This window comes from Drosophila serrata, unplaced genomic scaffold (assembly GCF_035046125.1).
Source record: "Drosophila serrata isolate PLE 108 unplaced genomic scaffold, ASM3504612v1 contig_245, whole genome shotgun sequence".
Classification (NCBI taxonomy): domain Eukaryota; kingdom Metazoa; phylum Arthropoda; class Insecta; order Diptera; family Drosophilidae; genus Drosophila; species Drosophila serrata.
The window spans coordinates 1,094,764-1,112,279 of NW_028257143.1; the positions used below are offsets into that span (position 1 = coordinate 1,094,764).

The following is a 17,516-nucleotide window of genomic DNA, read 5'->3' on the forward strand; positions in this document are numbered from 1 at the left end:
GAAGAAACTAAGTAAAGTTATTGGGTATAATAATCACAAGAAGAACCTTCTACTGTAAATTGTATATGTGTAAATTATGGCAAATTGTCATCAATTTGTATTCCCATTTTCCAGCCACGCGTTCAATTTTTGTCAATCAACATTTTATTTTTCCCGAAAACTGGCAAATATGTATCAATTTTCTATTGGTCTCTTACAAAACTGACAAATGGCTCAACTCAGGCGCTGAGCCACCAAAACAATATCGAACAAAGGGACAAACAACAATATATTGATGGTGTTGATATTGTTGTTGAGAAATTTTGTGTGGCATCATCATCATCGACAGCGAGATCAAAGAGGCTGAGTAGTTCTTCATCTTCATCCCGGTGCGATGACAATACAATTTTATATTGTCATCTACGGAAGAAAAAAAATAGGGAAAACAATTGCCACTGATAAACTTTCCCCTATATATATATATTTTCTTCATTCGGTATTTCATTTATCTTGTGAGTTGTTCATTTTCGACTGTATGACTTGGGGAAAATGAATTTTCATACGTTGTCAAGGTATTTGTGCCATCATCAATTTGTCAGTTTTCAATCAACTTGAGTATTGTGCTGAGAGATCGAGAAAATTGAACAAATTATAATCAGATGGAAATGGGAATTGGAATTGAGAAAATTTTCGCACGAAATCGCATAGAATTAAGCGTGAAAAACCATAAAGAGACTTCATTTGGTTAAAATGTAATAATTTATTGATATTAAAAAGTAACAAAGGACAAAGGAGACAAAAATATGTAACACATTTATTCCGACATAAATATTGTCAAATGAATTCTGTAATATTCAGCCAATTATCGATTGGAATGAATGATACAGTCAAACACTCTTCTCTTTGTCGCGTATTTGAGCAAATATTGTTTTTCCACTCATTTCATAATTTTTCTTTGCCATTTCGGATTTACGAAGCTCGTTTTTTCCGAATATTTTAGCCGCATTTGAATAATTTGTCAAAGGCATTTTATTGTCATTCGTTACGCTCTATTAATTATGTGGCACACACACCACACACACACTGGCACACCCAGATTATTGCTCTTCCCCCCGCGCCATCGTTTGCATTATTTATGCTCATTTTATCGCGTAATCTGTTTGCAAATGTTAATTGCTAAAAATGTTAAAGCGCATTTTTTATAATTTTTTGGGCGGTCTTTTTTTTGTTCATCAAATGTTTCTTTGCTATTTTATAATGTATTTTTTGCATCATTGGCGTTTATAATAATTTTATGTGTTTGCTGTCAATTGTTTAATATTTTAATTGTTTTTGTTGCCGCTACTTTGACAACTCATGTGCGAACGTAGGGCATATGGTTTTATGAATAAACCCATGAACCCTGCTGTAGTTTCCAATATCAAAAGTGTGCGGGCCATTGAAAATGTTAAATATGCCACTAGGACGTTTACAGCAAAATGTTTATAATTTCACGAATATGTATATATCCACACAGTTGTGTGCTTAATTTGTTTATCTATGCGCGGAAATCAGAGAGCATGGGTTCCTGGCAAAATTTATGGCAAATTAAATTGTGAGCTTTATGAAGTCTTAATACAGTGGAGCGAAGATGAGAGCCCGATAAAATGTAAAACAAAAATGTAATGTGCCGCCAAAGCAATTACTTTTAATAATAGTACATCTCTTTATTTGATAAATTTGTTTCAATTCAAAGGATTCAATTCATTTGCTCTCTCAAGTGTATAGTTTTTGACTTTACTTTTTTGTTAAATGCAAACTGCAATCGTCGATGTGTGTAAATATTCAGTTTCAAAAAGTAAAGGTAAATTGCTGGGAAGATGGAAAGATTCTTTCATTTTATGAGGAGCATCATACGAATGCACTGAAGGTAAGTAAGAAAGTAACACAGCAGATAGCACTGGCACATAAAAAACCTGTTCATGGCTGGCAAAGTAAACTCCAGGGGAGAATTATATGACAAACATCAATAAACTTACCAATAAAATGCAGTTACAGAGAGGGAAAATATCAGAGAGTTATGTATTTATATTGCTTTTGTAATTGAGATGGTATATACATATTATAAAATGTTCTAATAATTATAAAGTATTGTGAACTTTATACTGTTTTGAGTTTTTTGAGTTTAGCTAACTTAATATATAATATGATTTAATGAAATGTTTCAATTATTGTTCTGTTTCATGGAAATTATGTAGTAGTAGATGTAGTAGTCCCCTTCCTCTATACTTATTTTTATAAAATTAATTATATTTGTAATTTCTCCGAGTGCATCACAAAGCTGAATCATACAATGAAGTGCCCTTGGACTCAAAAATCGACACACTCCCACTCATACGCACATATAAAAGCATGCAAATTTGTATCAAAAAGTTGTTAAACCTTCATAAAACGCGGCAGATGAAAAGGATTTCTTTTTTTTTGGGTTGTGTTGGGGGTGAGGCTGCGTTGAACGAAAAGAAAAGGAATTTGTAACTTTGTGTTGTGGCCGCCAAGGCTGTTTCTGTGGGTGTGCACATACACATATATGTACCTATATGTGTGGAAAACACGGACCAGGGAGCGAGCATAATTATGCAAACTAATTAAAATACTCATACGACGCGTTCAACTTGCGCTTCTGTTACTGCCAGCGCCGCTGCCTGCTGCCTGCTGCCTGCTCGCTCCTTGGCGCCCATTTTTAATTAACAGTAAGCGTCGTCCCAGCTAGGATGGCAGCTGAATAAAAAAAAAAAAAGAACGCAGGGCCGCCTGCTGAGGGGCAAACAAAAATGAAAGACACTCACTTCCGCTTGACATGACGTGGAATGCTCTGCACATGCATTTGACTCTCCGCTCAATGGCGGCCCGTCAATGTGTGTGCTGGTGTGTGCAGTGCGCAAATACAAAGCCAGACCGCAAAAATACAAATATAGTTGCATATATTTCTGAGCACCTACGAACAAAAATGTCAGCAGCGATAGCATCAACACAAAAAAAATAAACCTCAGAAAAACTCATCATGTGAGTCTCGATTGCAAGTTACTCTGCATTCTGTCACATTTTGATAAAAAAAATCTATCATAAAGGGTAAATATTCATTTAAAAGAAATCATGTTCAGTGAGTCATTTATACAAATTTTCAAACTTAGTCAAACTTTTATTCGTTTAGTTATCACAGAGGCTGAACTTTGTAGAAAAAGACTTGAATACTTTCTAAAAGTTATTTATGAAAGTGGTTAGAAGAAAGAATGTTGTATAAGTTCGGTATAGAATATATAAGAATATTGCTTAAAACTAATTTTCAAGACCCATTTTAAAGGCTAAGTACTGGAGAAATAAATTTAGGTTTTTAAAAACTGAACCAGTGTATACCTTTATTTATTTGAACATTTTTATGATTTTAAACCTTTAAGCCGAATGCGACAGGAAGCCTTAATTCTTCTTATTATATTTTATACTTTTGTATATTTTTTCCAACAAGTATTTTTGAACATAAGTGTTTTTAATAGAGTTTTCTCTAGTTTTAATTATCTTTTTGTCTATTTTAATGTCTATACAGTAGCAAAAGCACTTAGCCCGTTTAAGTCTAAAAAATTATCTAAATTCAAATAATTTTACTAGATAAGAGAAGTTTTTGTCCGAAGACAGGTTTTCCAATTTGTTTGAAGATATTATTTCGCTCTACTTATCTTGTTCTTAAACATTCTAAGGAAAACATATTTTAAATTGTTTTGGTTTTCCTAAGAAAAATATATATTAACCTATTTTGATTAACTATTACCAAATGTGTATTTAAATCTATATTAAGTCGGTTTTAGTTGGCATTGTCCCTGACTTTCGTTTATTTATAAGTTGTTAAGTAAATGTGTATATTTTGATCATATCTAGCTTGTTGATTCATTAAATTATTAAATAAGTATATTACCTATTATTATTATTTTATGAATCACAAAAATATTTGTAAGAAACTAGTTGGTAATTTTAAAACATAACCTAAAAGCCAAAACTTAATACCCTTTTTTTTGAGTAACAAACAGTGGTGAGGTTTTCAGGACAAGTCGGCGGTTGCAAATACGCTTTATACACCTAAAGAAAATAACATGGGAATAATACTTTTTTGCATTTAATCTAAGCTAATTAGACTCCGTTTACACCCAGAGAAATATCATAAAAATTGTAGGTTCAAGTTCAAGTAAAATAAAAATTCTGTAAGCTTGTTACGAGAACCATTAACTCTAGTTTCTGTAAGTGCATCATTGGCATGATTTCCCTCAAGCCTCTGGCAGGCCTCAAAAAGTCAGCAACACGTTGCCTCTAATGATATGACTAACGTTGACAGCCCCATTCGCACACTCGACTGTTCGCGTTCTGTTTGGGGAATAAATTGTTAATTATTATTTGAAAAGAGTTACAGCAGCGCAGGCCGCAATCCTGCCGCCGATGAGGATGATGCGGATGCTGACGATGACGCTGCAAAGCTGGGGCAACGTCGACGGCGGCGGTGGTGGCGGGGGAAGCGGCGTCGAGCCTTTTGTCAGGACCTGCATCCTGCATGGCAGGTTTTTGTGGTTGGCTTGGCTTGCAGTTTTAGTTTTGGGCCCGCCATTCTCCCAGCGGGCGCGGTTTGGCATGGTCGCCTGCGCCCGGGACACGGCTCTCGGGTCTCGGGGCCGCTGTATGCACATTTGAATCTGCATTTGGCTGCTGCTTTTGGATGAGGCATCTAAATTAACATTCGCGCTCCTTCGCCCTCGGTGCCTGTGTGGGTAAGAGCCAGAGGCTCACGCAGGTCCTTGTCAAGAGGGGGAGAGATCAAAAGGATGCCATGGAATTGAAACCTGCGCTTGAGGGAGAGACATGTGAAGCAATGCTCTGTTTGTTAATATTCGAAAATGTATTCAGCTTCAACTATAATAAAAATGTGATAGTTTGTACGCCTCTGGTGTATATTAATGTGTGGCCCCAATTCTTATGCGTGCGCTCATTTCGAATGCGCATTACAACGGCAACAAGAACATCTGAAACAGTATTTTTCCCGCTGCCACCGTTTGGCATGTCAATTGAAATGCAGCCAAGAGGCGAGCTTTTCAAGCCAAACACACACAAATTCACACACCCCCGGCACACCCACAACAACATGGGCAGGAGTGCAAATTAAAAAGTGAAAAATTGCACATGTGGCGTATGTGTAATATTTTTATTTCACTTGGCTTCTAATTAGGCAAGTCAGCTGTCAGAGCATCCCTCTTTCTCCCGCTTTGACATTTGCATTGCGCTCTTAACTAATTTGCTGGCAGCAGGAGGAGCTGATTAATGCGCTCCGTGCATTTGGGCCAAGCAATGACAATGACAGCCCACACATGGCTCGAAAGTGGCACAAGAAGATTGCAAATATTAGGCCAAATATTAGGCCCAAGAAATGGGGTTAGTCAATATGGCACAAGCAAACAATAAAAGGAAGAAAGAAAGCCTTGTGGAATGTATTTGTAAAGATATCAAGCTAGTGCAATGTTACCAATTTAATATTATTATTAACAGCAGAAGAAGTTGCTTTACTAACCACACCCTAATTGATGTTAAATACGATTTCTAACCGCATTTTACCATTTCAATTTCACTATACTTACTTTAAGCATTTCAAAAGAATCGATCTGAATTCAATTTGCTTGATTGCTTAGATCAAACGAACTAAATGCGAGCCACGTAGGTAGCTTCCCGGTCTCACAATCAAATAAAATGGTCGAGCAATAATTGCGCGTGTCGTTTTGCTATCCAAAATCGAAAATCCCATCGCATTCTATCTGTACCTGTTTCACATGCGGAATAAGCTAAAAATGGTTACCACTGATGTGCCTCACCCATTTGCCATTTATTCAGGCTCACGATTCCCCGCCACATTAATGCCTTTTGATCTCAGTTTTAAAGGGGGAAAGCTTTTCGCTGCCATTTGACAAATATGTTTGCAATGCATCCGTACACTTTTAAGGCTTATAACTATGGTGATGAACTCTACTGTTTGTGATTTATAACTTGTAAAAGAAAATACTTTTGTTACTTCAATTTACTAAAAATTCATGAACAACATTATTTTAAACCTGTAAAGAAAGACTAAGGAGAAATTCCCTTTGCCTGCTAGGTTCAATTCTCACCTTGATACTTGACACCCAACAGGTGAGTTTCCTGAGCTAAAAAAAAAAATGCTCTAGGGCGAATACACAAACAATAAATATAAATCCGTAAAAATATCAATTGAGAGAATATTGAGAGTAAGTTAAAGAGTATTTCAGCTATTAAACTATTGCTGAATCGAAATTTGGCTGTAAAAGGAATGAATGAATGAAGAAAATAAATATAGCGAATGAAAAAATAAATTATTATTAATTGTTGTTAATTGTAATTTTATGCAAAATGATTCTTCTATAATATATATATAATGATATTGCATATATATTATATCTGATAATCTAATTGTAAATTGTATTTTACAAGTATAGAATTTTGGGGTATTTTAATTTTACAAACTCTTGATTCATAATATGTAGAAAGTGAAATATCAAGTCGCTGTGTTAACTCAATACGTTTACGTTATCAGCGTTTTTATTGCCACAGCCGGCTTTATTATTGCCGTTTAGCGATTTTTTATGGCCGGGACTTTGCCTCTGTAGACCGTCGCATGCGCTTTTTATTGCGTTGCATATCATGGCCAGTAGACGAATCGGAGCTTTGTGCTGCTCGAAATATCGATATATTTTGCAAATAAACAAACAAAAATATTCAGATACTCCTTAAGGGTAAAAATATTTATTAAAAAATATATGAAAAATGCAGGTTAAACTTACAGTGATACATAAAAAGGAAGTAATATGAAGTTATTAGGACTTATATGTGATTTTATTTTTACTATGATTTTTATGAGAGAAATTAAATACAAATCAGTATTTGTTCTTTGAAATTACAATATATTTAAGGGTTTCCTAGTTATATTTAAATTAAATCTTAAATTTAATTGCATATTTATCAAATACTTTGCGATACTTTTTTACTATGACTCTGACATCTCTAGATCTGGCAGAGGTCATTTGTTGGGGTCTGCTGGCTTTTTGAAAGCCATAAAAATCGAATGGCGAACGGCGGCGGCGGCGGAGGGCGGCAAAAGCAATCGATTTGCTAAATTGCAGTGCAAAGTACACAAAGGCAGTAGCACGAAGGGATCGAGAAGTGGGGAAAAAGGGGAGAAAAGGACGGTGAATGAGCTAGGGAGCGTGGCAGCCACACGTCCTGTCATTTGAACGAATGTCCTGCTGGTCCTGCGGTCCGCTGGTTCAGGCGGTTGCACTCGGCGGTTGTACGCACCAGGAATTGGCCAAAGAGCTCCGCCTGGCTTCCCCAATGAATTTTTTGTTTATAAATATTTAAATTTGCGTTAATTAACCAAAATAGATAGGACTGCCGGTCGAGGGGGGGCGAAGTGCAGTTGGCGAGATGCAGTTGGGAAAATTCTTGGACTTGCCGAAAACTTTTAATTGCACTTTGTTTGGGTATTGCATAGAAAACTTATCATTAAAATAGTTGTTAAGCTTGTTTAGTTGCCCCAGAAAATGCAGCATACTTTCTGGCGCTTTTTGCAAATTTTCTGGATAAATAGTTGCCTCTGGTGGGCGGAAAATTTCGGATGGTAATGAAGGTGAAGAACTTTTTGCCCAGAGATAAGTTTGTGAAAATGCTTAAAAAGTATTTGATCCAGGTCGTAAAATTATCGGACTTCACTTCTAATTTATAATGAAACAAGTAAACATTGATATTAATTTTAACTCAAAGCTCCTGACTATCTCAATGAAAGAGTGAATTAACAAGCTACTCAGAGCATATTATTTTATATGATAAATATCTGTTAGTGTCTCATTTTAAAGTCCCAAAAGTAAGAGTAATGCCGCCATCATGTATTTATCGGGTGCATTAAAGCGAAACCCTGAACTACATTCTCAAACTGTGGGCATATTTCAAAAGATTTCACTTTTCATTACTTCGCTCGGACTCGAGTCGGACCCTTTGACATTCCACTTTTCCAGGCCAACAGCTGTCAGATTCATGCCAGTTCTCCCGCTCCTCCTATCAGCATATTTCCCGGCTCATCCGACCACAAAAACCATCTCATTTAGCCATGAAAATCCTTGCTGCCAGCAGCAGTAGCAGCAGGAGCAGGAGCAGCAACAATCACCAGAAGGTAGTGGCAAGAAAAAGGAAGCTCGAGGACCTGAGCCGTATCCTTTTCATTTTGAAGCCACCACAAAGCACATTTCGCTTTCATTCCATTTTAGGAATTCTGAAAGGAGAAGCGAAATGAAAATGATGAAAATGCAACTAATTCCTGACGGCTTATGGTTATTATGAGCCTCCATCGTGGGCTGGGCTAGGCTCCAGTTATAATTCTCATTTTCCATTTTTTTCTGTTGTATTCTTTGCTTTTCGTTTTTTTTATATTTGCGACCGAACAGACATTAAATGGAAAGCGACCGCAGTGGAGATTAACCTTCAACTGGGACCGCCGCCTCGAGCTTATTTAATTTTTAGCGCTGAGCCCAAAATCTGTTCGGGACCGAAGAAGGGCTAAAATCTGAGGGCAAGGTGGAAGTGAAAGTGGTGGTGGGGTAAAAGGCTTGGGACATGCTCCCGAGCGGGCTTTAGTGGAAATTTAATTAGTTGCAGGGGCTCAACAGGTGGTTTTCTGGTGGGATACATAAGCCCAAGTTCGCCGCACGAAATACCCGTTCAAACTGCATAAATCACCATTCAAATTAGAAATTAGTCCTCCACACACACTCGTGCCACACTTCTAGACAGACCCAGAGCACTTGAGCCGCAATCCCCCGGCCTCAAGCTTCCAGAATCCCCAATCCCAGGCTGATCTCTCATCGCTCCACTCCACCACTCGTCGGCACACTCATTATTGGGCTCAAGTGCAAATTAGTGTGTTTGCTAGTGGGTTATTAAGTCCCTTCCAGGGACTCCATCTCCAGCTCCATCCATGGCTCCAACTTGGCCTATTGTTATGCTAACTAAATGAGTTTTCTGCCGCTGCCATATACGGCTCTGTGTCTGCTCTGCTCTGTTCTGTGCCTGCAGTAAAACTTTAGTGTACAAATTTCATTTCATTGTTTTTCGAGTGCGGAACAACAATCGGAATAAGTGTTGAGGGTCTGCCCCTGCCCTGGATAGATAGTTTTTTTGTTGTTTTGTTTTTCGGGCGAGGCAGAAGCAGAAAAGTTTTGCAATTAACATGAGCCGAAAGCAACCGAAAAAATAATCACCGGAACAGCCTAAGAGGCTCAAAGGAAGCGAAAAAATATGCGTTGCTACCACAATTACCACGTGCCAATGCCTAGGGCCAGAGCCCAGAGAGTCCTACCCCAACCTCAATCATAAAAAATTAATTAAAAACAATTAAAGCGGCCCAGGAGTACGAAACACAGATAATAATGAGTGGCATAGGGAGGAGTTTGCATAAAATCACCTTAATTACGTTTTCTGCATCCTCCCCCCTGCAGGACAAAGAAAGCTAAACAATATGCAAAGCGGCAAACCAAAGCGCGTCATCATAAAAATTCAATCAGGCCGCAGAAGCAAATGGCAAGAAGCCCTGAACCCGAAAAAAAACAGAAACCGAAGAAAACAAAAAACCACCCAAAAGCAAAAAAGAATCTCGCGCCCAAAATGACATTAATTTACACATCAGCGAAGCGCGTAAGAGGAAGCTGAAGGGGGGCATAAAAGGGGATTGCTGGGAAGGGAACCAAGCGGAAACAGGAAGTTGCACAACAGCCCGGCGACAAGGAAGATGGCGGTTGGGATCCCGCGACCAGATGACAAAGCGGCAATAAAAAACAATCAGAATGAAGCAATGGGAAAGTCCGAAAGAAAAACAATTTGTTAAGTATCCCGAGACCCAACAAAATATGGGCTCAGACTGTTGACAGTGTCGTAAAACGGGTTTTATTTATTGTGACAAGAACATAGAACTACTTTTATACCATTATATAGTTGTTGTTGATCTTGGACTACTACATTTTATTTAAAGTGCAGTCTTATTTGTAAAAGGAGACTATACTGCGATTTTAACAACAAGAACAGGTGATCATTGAATCTTAGATTAATAAACTCTTATAAGGTGGAAAGGTGTTAACTATGTCCTATAGAAATTTGTAAAAATCTAAATCGAAAAACTATATTGTACAGATATTAAACAGATTGACCGAATATTTAAGTTATACCAAAGTAAGATTGCTTTCTCGTTAACATAAATTAAAAAACAATCAGGTGGAGCTTAGCTTAACGATTGACTTAAATACCTACATATATACTATTAGTAAGCTTATAGTTATAAGAAACGGAGCGATTTTTCTTACATTAAAAGCTCGATTTGAATACATTCTAATAATAATCTGTCTCAAGCTAATTTTTTGTAATTGTAATTGTAATATTTAATATAGCCATAGGTACCATGAAATAAATATGGCTGAAAGCCCACAAGCCTAACTAAAACTTTGAGTATAATAACATTGTCACTCCTTCTTAAGGTAAACTAAATGCAGGACAAGACCAGGACTCTTGCAGTTGACACAAGGCATGGAAAAAGCAAACAAATTGGCAATCGAATGCCAAAGATTGCTATACATTCCTCAACGTAAACGGCAATATAACCAAGAGCTTTAGTGGTTCATCACGTGTGCCTGGGAATATGCATAATTGCATTTTACAAACCCAAAGATTGTTATTGCTGCGGATTTGTGTGGTAAGCAGTAGCTTCTGCCTGCAGCCAGCAAATTCGAAAATCCCAAATTGTTAAACAAAGCCTAATCTGTGTTTGCTTCGCTGCCAGGATATTCCCGAGCCTGGGTCCAGAATATCTAATTGACACAGAGCAGAAGGAATTCCATACTCTTTATCAGCTCGGTGACAGCTTGTTGTCAGTGAAAACAAATTGTCCTCTCGGATTGTTCTTGAGGTACGACAATTAATCACAGCATTAATAACATTTTCTCCAAGCTGGCGGAGGAGAAAGCCTGGAAAATCTCTCGAAATTAATGCAAAATTGTATGAAATTAAATGCCGTTTATGAATACTAGGCGTATACGCAATGCCGGAAATTAAACATACGCTATACGGCAGCAGAAGGATTGTGGGGCCCCAACTTAAAGCGGAAGTTAATTGTTATTCAGAAAACATAATACGAAAAGCGAAGACTGGAAAGAGGGAGCCTCTGGGCGTCGGTTTGGCAAGTTCTGCCCAAGATGATGCAGAGCATAACAAAAACTTTAATATTTAAATATGAAAAACTATTTATGTAAGACGCTAAACAAAACAGAGCAGACACACACACACAGCTCTGGTCAAACACAAGCAAAAGCAAACACCAAATGTAAATTATGAAATTGACACTACGGAAAAGGATGGGCTGGTGAATGCCTTATACAAATTATTTAATATAAGAAATTTAACAACTCATTAAATTTGGTAAAACAAGTTATAAATTTAGGAAGTAACCACTACTTGAAAAATCATAAATTTAATAGATTTCAAGATATATTAAAGGGACTCTCCCCTTGTTCCTTGAATCGGAATACTCTTTTAATGCCCTATCCCTAAGCTAAGCCAGACCCATAGCCTTTACTCGTCCTTCTCAACCCTTTTGTTGCTCCCTTCAGTTCAGACGAATGCAAAAGTTGCCTTCCGCAGACTGCAATGAGGATGGCCTCGTCCTTTCAGCAGGGTCGCATCTTTTTGGTGGCCGCAGCGCGATGCGAAAATTTTAATTTATACATTTTCATCTGCATCTGTGTGTGTGTGTGTGTGCGTGTGACTTCCTGTTGCAAAATGGAGTTTTGTGCATGCGAGCGAACAGAAGTTTGCACAACTTGTTTATGATTTCTCATGTCAAATACGCTGCAAAAGTGCCTCGGTGAGGGCGTGTCTGCAGATGCAGTTGAAATAAGTATCTACAAGTTCGGGCCTCTATTTCGCACTAGAGAAGTTTGTGATTTACTATCCGGTTGTAAAAGTGTGTGTGTGTATATATAAGTGGGGAGAGTGTGCGTTGCGAATCTTGTAGAGCATGCTTTAAGGCGCCGGAAGTGCAGTTTATGACGCCATTTTCTTGGTGGAAGTTTCAACAAGAGCTCTATGAAAATACCACTACGTTTATAAAACTATTTATCTTCCATTTTGTTTGAGAATATATATTTTTATTTCATTAAATGGTATATTAAATCGTGATATGTTTGGTTTTTTCCCCCCTTCAACTGAAAACACTTAAAGTCTAGACACTCGTCCATTTAATATGACACCATGAGCCATGTTTTTTCATCTGTTTAAAGTGTGGATACTCATTGGCAGACAGACAGGGCTGAAACTCCAAACCAGAAAGTTTTTACGATTGCTGTTTTTTTTTTTTTTTTTTGTTTGCATTAAATGCACTTTACGCAGGGAAATCTTTTTATGCGCCTGAGAGCACGCTTCAGTATAATTTGCGGTCATGTTCATTGATCTCCTGGGAAGCATTAAAATTTAATGATTTATACTATGTTGCGCGGAGTCTGCAAAGGGGGGAAAAGCGCGAAGCATCAGGGGCCCGGGGGCAAGGGCAAATGAATTTATGTTATGTCTCCGCTGCTATTTCGGTTTAAGGGTTAACATTGCGAAATTAACAACAATTTGACTTATGCGCGGGGGAGGAGCAAGTCACACATACACGCACACACTCATGTGGGCCGGAGAACAATGTCTGAAGCCTAAAAGTATGCTAAACAGCCAGCAAAAGTCATAACTCAGACCCGCTGGCCGGATTTTGGGGCCAAGGGAACTTGGCGAAAGGTGGAAATGTGGGCTGCAACTATTAATCAGGCTTTAATTGTTTTTGTGTGCGTCGCTCGGTTACATTTGTGGTGCCAGATAGGCCAACACACACACACATACAGAGGCAGCCCTTCGCAAGGATCCTCTCAGTGGGTCTGTGGGCCGTAGGCACCATGCATCATGTGGCCGAAATCTTTTTGTAATCTCTGGCATTTGTCTGGATTTTTCGCAAAGACTTTGAATAGATTTATGCTCCATTGACAGGCACAAGATGTGAATGCGAATCTCTGCGAGAGTAGAAGTCTCGCATGTAAGTATGGGCGAGCTTAAAGTATCTTAAAGATACGCCACTGCCAGCCAAGTAGCCATGAGGGACATTTATAAGGCTCCAAGTCAAGGAACCCATGTACTTTGGGTGACTCTAAAATATAGATCGAAAGTGAACAGAGTGTTTAAAATTATTTAAAACAAATTTGCATTTAAATTATGAAGTATTTTTTATTAATACATATATAATTATATATTTCTTAAGAGCTTCTTAAGAGCTTTTGCTTGCAATTCACAAGGTTTTGACTTTAATCCCTTAAAATACTTAACAGTTTCAAATTTCGATTCTAAAAACCAGTAGAATTATAGCAGAAAATCTTCATGAAGTAATTGTTGGAGAAGAATCCATGGAAGAACCCTGTTGCCCACATAATGGTTAAGCAGGTAGACACCTGTAAATTTTCAACCACACCTCGTCCTTCAGCTTTGCCATGTTTTTTTCACCGGCTTTTCTTTCTGCTCCTTTTATCCTTCGCACTGTCTCTTATCATTGCCGGGGCATAAATCACGCGTTTAGTTTGCCAAGTGGCCTTTTCGACCGCTTTGCGTTTAACTGTCGTTTTGGCCACTTTCACGTTGGGCTCGTTGGTCTGCCGACCGGCGAGGGCGAACCAACATATTTAGAATATATGGCAACACTTTGGCAACACCGACACAACCCTTGACCACAGCAAGTGCGGAATGTAAAAAATAAAGCCCGCCCGAACAGAACACGGAGAGTACGAAAACACAGACGATTGCGCAACCACAGTGTAAAAACCACTCCAAGTTTCGCACACAAACACACATAGCCATAGGTCCTGGGAGGAGTGTAGTTGTAGTTGGGTCCTGTGTTGTCACTGCCAGTGTTGCCAGCAACCAGGACACAACAATGGCGAACAACAAGGCCCTGCTGGCTGGCCACACAAACTTGTAACGTAAATTTTGTATAAGCCCTCGCCAACAACACACACCCTCGACCAGTTTCGGCATTTGGCATTAAGATCGGTGCAATGATAATTTTTCAAAACAGCTGCGGAGAACCATATTTATTTAATTTTAAAGGTAATTTGATGAAAACATAAAAACAGGGCTACGATGATACAAATACTAGGAAAGTAGATACTCAAAACATTGACAATGCTTACTTGAAAGTAACTTTTATATGGAAATTTAAATCATTTAGGTTTATTTATTCATTTGAATAGATAAAGCAACGCTTTAAATTTATAGTAAAAACGCATCATTGAATTCGTATGGAGTCTATGAAACAAACAATTACTCTTCAATAAGCCTATTGCCAATTTAATATTTGCTCTGTACAAAAAAAAAATAGTTCAAGCTTTAAAAATAATAATATTCTTTATTTTGCGACTGCCTAATCAGCCAAGCGTTAAGTCTGACTGCCGAAAAATATATATTCCTGTGTGCATCCAATTGTACAATTGTCTCGATTTCTGTTTGTCTGCCAAAATGTCGAACTATGGACGGAATTCATGTTTACATTAGTATTATTGTTTATCAAACAATAACAGGAACAGCAAGAACAACCATAATAGAGAAGTTGTTAAATCGAAAAGACATAAAAGTATCATTAAACTTTCGTGTCTGGCAATTGGTTTGGTTTGCTTAGGGTTTTGGCTGGAATTTGGCTGCTGTTTTTACGATTTTATTCAACGTTTTTATCTGGTGTCTTTCGGTTTGGCAGACAGAAAATTCACATTCTCATATATTTTGTTTAGTTGCTTGTTTGCCAAAAATCTCTGTCTGTCTGTCTGTCTGTCTGCCATTCTGATTATTTATGCACAGAAAACAAATACGATGTGCCCACAGAAAGGACAACCAAGTCAACTCATGAGTCTCCCTCGTTGCTCTCGTGCTTCAATTGTTTTCACTTTTCTGTTACGATTTTCGGCATCAAAAATTTATTGATATTTGTTGATGGATTATACGAGTTATGCTGACAGAATCTGTTGATTGAATAAAATCCCATTCTGTGAAATATTAATTTAAAAACAATGCATCAGCCTCAAATTGAATTCATTATCGAAAAATTCGGCAACATTCTCCGAGAAGCCTTCTTCCCTTTACCTTAGAACACACATGTTCCTGGCGAACATGACACGCCTCCTTGCTGCAAGGATTGAGCTCATTACTTTTTCGACTTCAAAATATGCAAACAAGGCAGAACACGCAACACAGGAGCTCGAACTAGTCCGTCCAGACAGCAAAAAACACAATAGACCCCAAATAGACTCCACTGCAATGGAGCGTTTAATACTCTTCTTGAGCAGCAAATAAGCCCCAAGATGTGTTTGTTGGAAAACAGTTTATGATTAATTATTTATGGGAACAAATAGGCCTGTTTAATCCCAACAAGCCTCGCTGAAAATCGATTGGTTTATCTTAAATGACGCATTAGATGAATATGTATATGTATTTGTAAGGTCATGGCATCCCGGTTAAGTCTAGAGTACCTGCAAGCATTTAAAGATAAGCCGTAAATATATTCACAAGAGGTTAGGCGGTTGGCAGTTCGGGGGCGTCGTGAGACTGGCGAAACAATGGAGCTCATCAGCAGGAACAGGAACGCATTGAAAATTGGAAAATCCTTTCAATGCTGTGCGAAAAATACGAGATTCAATGGAAAAATGTTTTTCTGCACAAGTGCCCATCACAGACACACGCAAAAGCAATGGGAATGGGTGTCAATGGAATCCTTGATTTAACCCATGTACCGACATGCTAGCAGAGATTTAACCGAACCGCAAGTCAAAGTCGTTATAGACGTGGAAAGTCTTTAGAAAAAATACTAAACAAATAGGAGGATTATATGCTATATGCTTTAATGGTTCATTTAATAATACAATACAGTATTGTCAACACTTGTAACCATTTTTACTAACGAATAACTGGCTCTCCGTCCAGTTTCTTGAGATTGGGCAAACGGCGGATTGCCTCGGCAGCAAAGGCAGCCGGCTCCATATTTTCGCTAAGGATATTGCCCACAAAGCTGATGTCGGAGAGATTGGGGGGAATCCCCATGCGTCCAAACTCCGCCCAATCCTTGATCACATTGTGTGAAATATAGAACACCTTAAGGGCCTTCATTACCTCCAGGGGCTTGATCTTCTCAATGTTATTGTAGCTGACCCACAGCTCCTCCAGGGTATCGGCCAGCGGCTCAATGCCATTGAGCGCTTTCAGATTGTTGCGTGCCAGGCTAAGGACACGCAAGTTCTTCATTCCCGAAATGCCGGAAATCTTCTCGATCATGTTCGAGGAGAGGCTCAACTTCTGGCACTCGGCCAGGCTGTTTAGGACGGGGTCCATCTTCTCAATCGGTGGATACTGGAACTGCAGACCGATTTCAGTGGCCGTTGCCAGTGGCTGCTTATTGCGTTCCTCCCACTTGGCCAGGGCATCCTTAACGCTAGTGGGCTTGGCCATCACTAAGCTTTTGTGATAATGGAATCAAAATGAAAATAATTCTGGAAAGCTGAGTGAGATACTACTGTCACCTTAGACTGTAATTACAAGGTCTCCTTTTGGTTGGAAAATATAAACTGCTTTGTTTTTGGGAACTTTAAAGTAGCAAAAAACCAAGACTTCGTTGGAGATTAATCTATACATATATACTATGAACTATGAAATACTCCCTTTAATATGTATACTTTATATATATTTCCCCTCAAAATTTTGTATGCTCGCGTTAAGCCAACAATAACAATGCATCGCACACAGAATATTTAGTTTGGCTTTGTACATTTATTATTTATTAATATTAATCGAGAGTTTAACACGAGCCCAGAGCTCTTAAAGCTGTTTGAGCTTTGGCTTTAAGGTCGGCGCTCTTGTGACTTTAAAGAATTTTCTAGCTGAGGAGACAGAGCCACCTGTGTGGGCTAAGTAGATGACTTGCGGCCCCGGGGTAATTTATTTATTTGCGCATGTGCCCGCTGCTCCCCATTCGCTGGCTGAATTGCCCGTCTGGCGCACAATGATAACTCCATTGGCCGGGTCCCTTTGTTCTGGTCTGGTCTGGGCTTGGGTCTGGGCTTGGATCTGGGACTGGGTTTGGTCCTCGTACTGGAATCGAGGGGCTCCCATTGTCATATGCTACCCTTCGCCTACTTTGCTGCCGTTTTGTGTCATTTTCGGGGCGGGGGCTGGAACTGCTTTGTGTCAGAGGCCTCTTTGGCACTTTATTACACACATTTGAGGTGATAATACAGTTCACATTTAGCCCCAAGGGGTTCGCTTTCTGCTTTTTTTTGCCGGCAAGTCTGCTCTGCCGTTTGTCAAACAATTTTCCATTGGGTTTGTTTTTTATTGGGCATTTTTCGGGGGCTGCCTTTAAA

At 38.7% G+C, this 17,516-nt stretch overlaps 1 protein-coding gene and 1 long non-coding RNA gene across 5 annotated transcripts; both read right to left on the reverse strand.

Annotated features, from left to right (window-relative positions):
- Positions 1 to 4,296: 4,296 nt before the first annotated feature.
- On the reverse strand, positions 4,297 to 6,082 carry LOC147643706 (uncharacterized). 4 transcript variants are annotated; one of them, XR_015271508.1, is made up of 3 exons: positions 5,859 to 6,082; positions 5,628 to 5,797; positions 4,297 to 4,838 (listed from the first exon to the last, which is right to left on the reverse strand). It is a non-coding gene; the product is annotated as an uncharacterized LOC147643706 (long non-coding RNA). The 4 variants fall into 4 exon arrangements; XR_015271507.1 differs by having other exon boundaries at positions 5,628 to 5,801; XR_015271505.1 differs by having other exon boundaries at positions 5,628 to 5,807.
- Positions 6,083 to 15,976: 9,894 nt separating this feature from the next.
- LOC110186030 (dynein axonemal light chain 1) lies at positions 15,977 to 16,781 on the reverse strand. Its single transcript, XM_020955066.2, has 2 exons — positions 16,677 to 16,781; positions 15,977 to 16,612 (listed from the first exon to the last, which is right to left on the reverse strand). The coding sequence occupies exon 2, from the start codon at positions 16,603 to 16,605 to the stop codon at positions 16,057 to 16,059; it is 549 nt and encodes a 182-aa protein (XP_020810725.2). The 5' UTR covers positions 16,606 to 16,612; positions 16,677 to 16,781; the 3' UTR covers positions 15,977 to 16,056.
- Between the last annotated feature and the right edge of the window lie 735 nt (positions 16,782 to 17,516).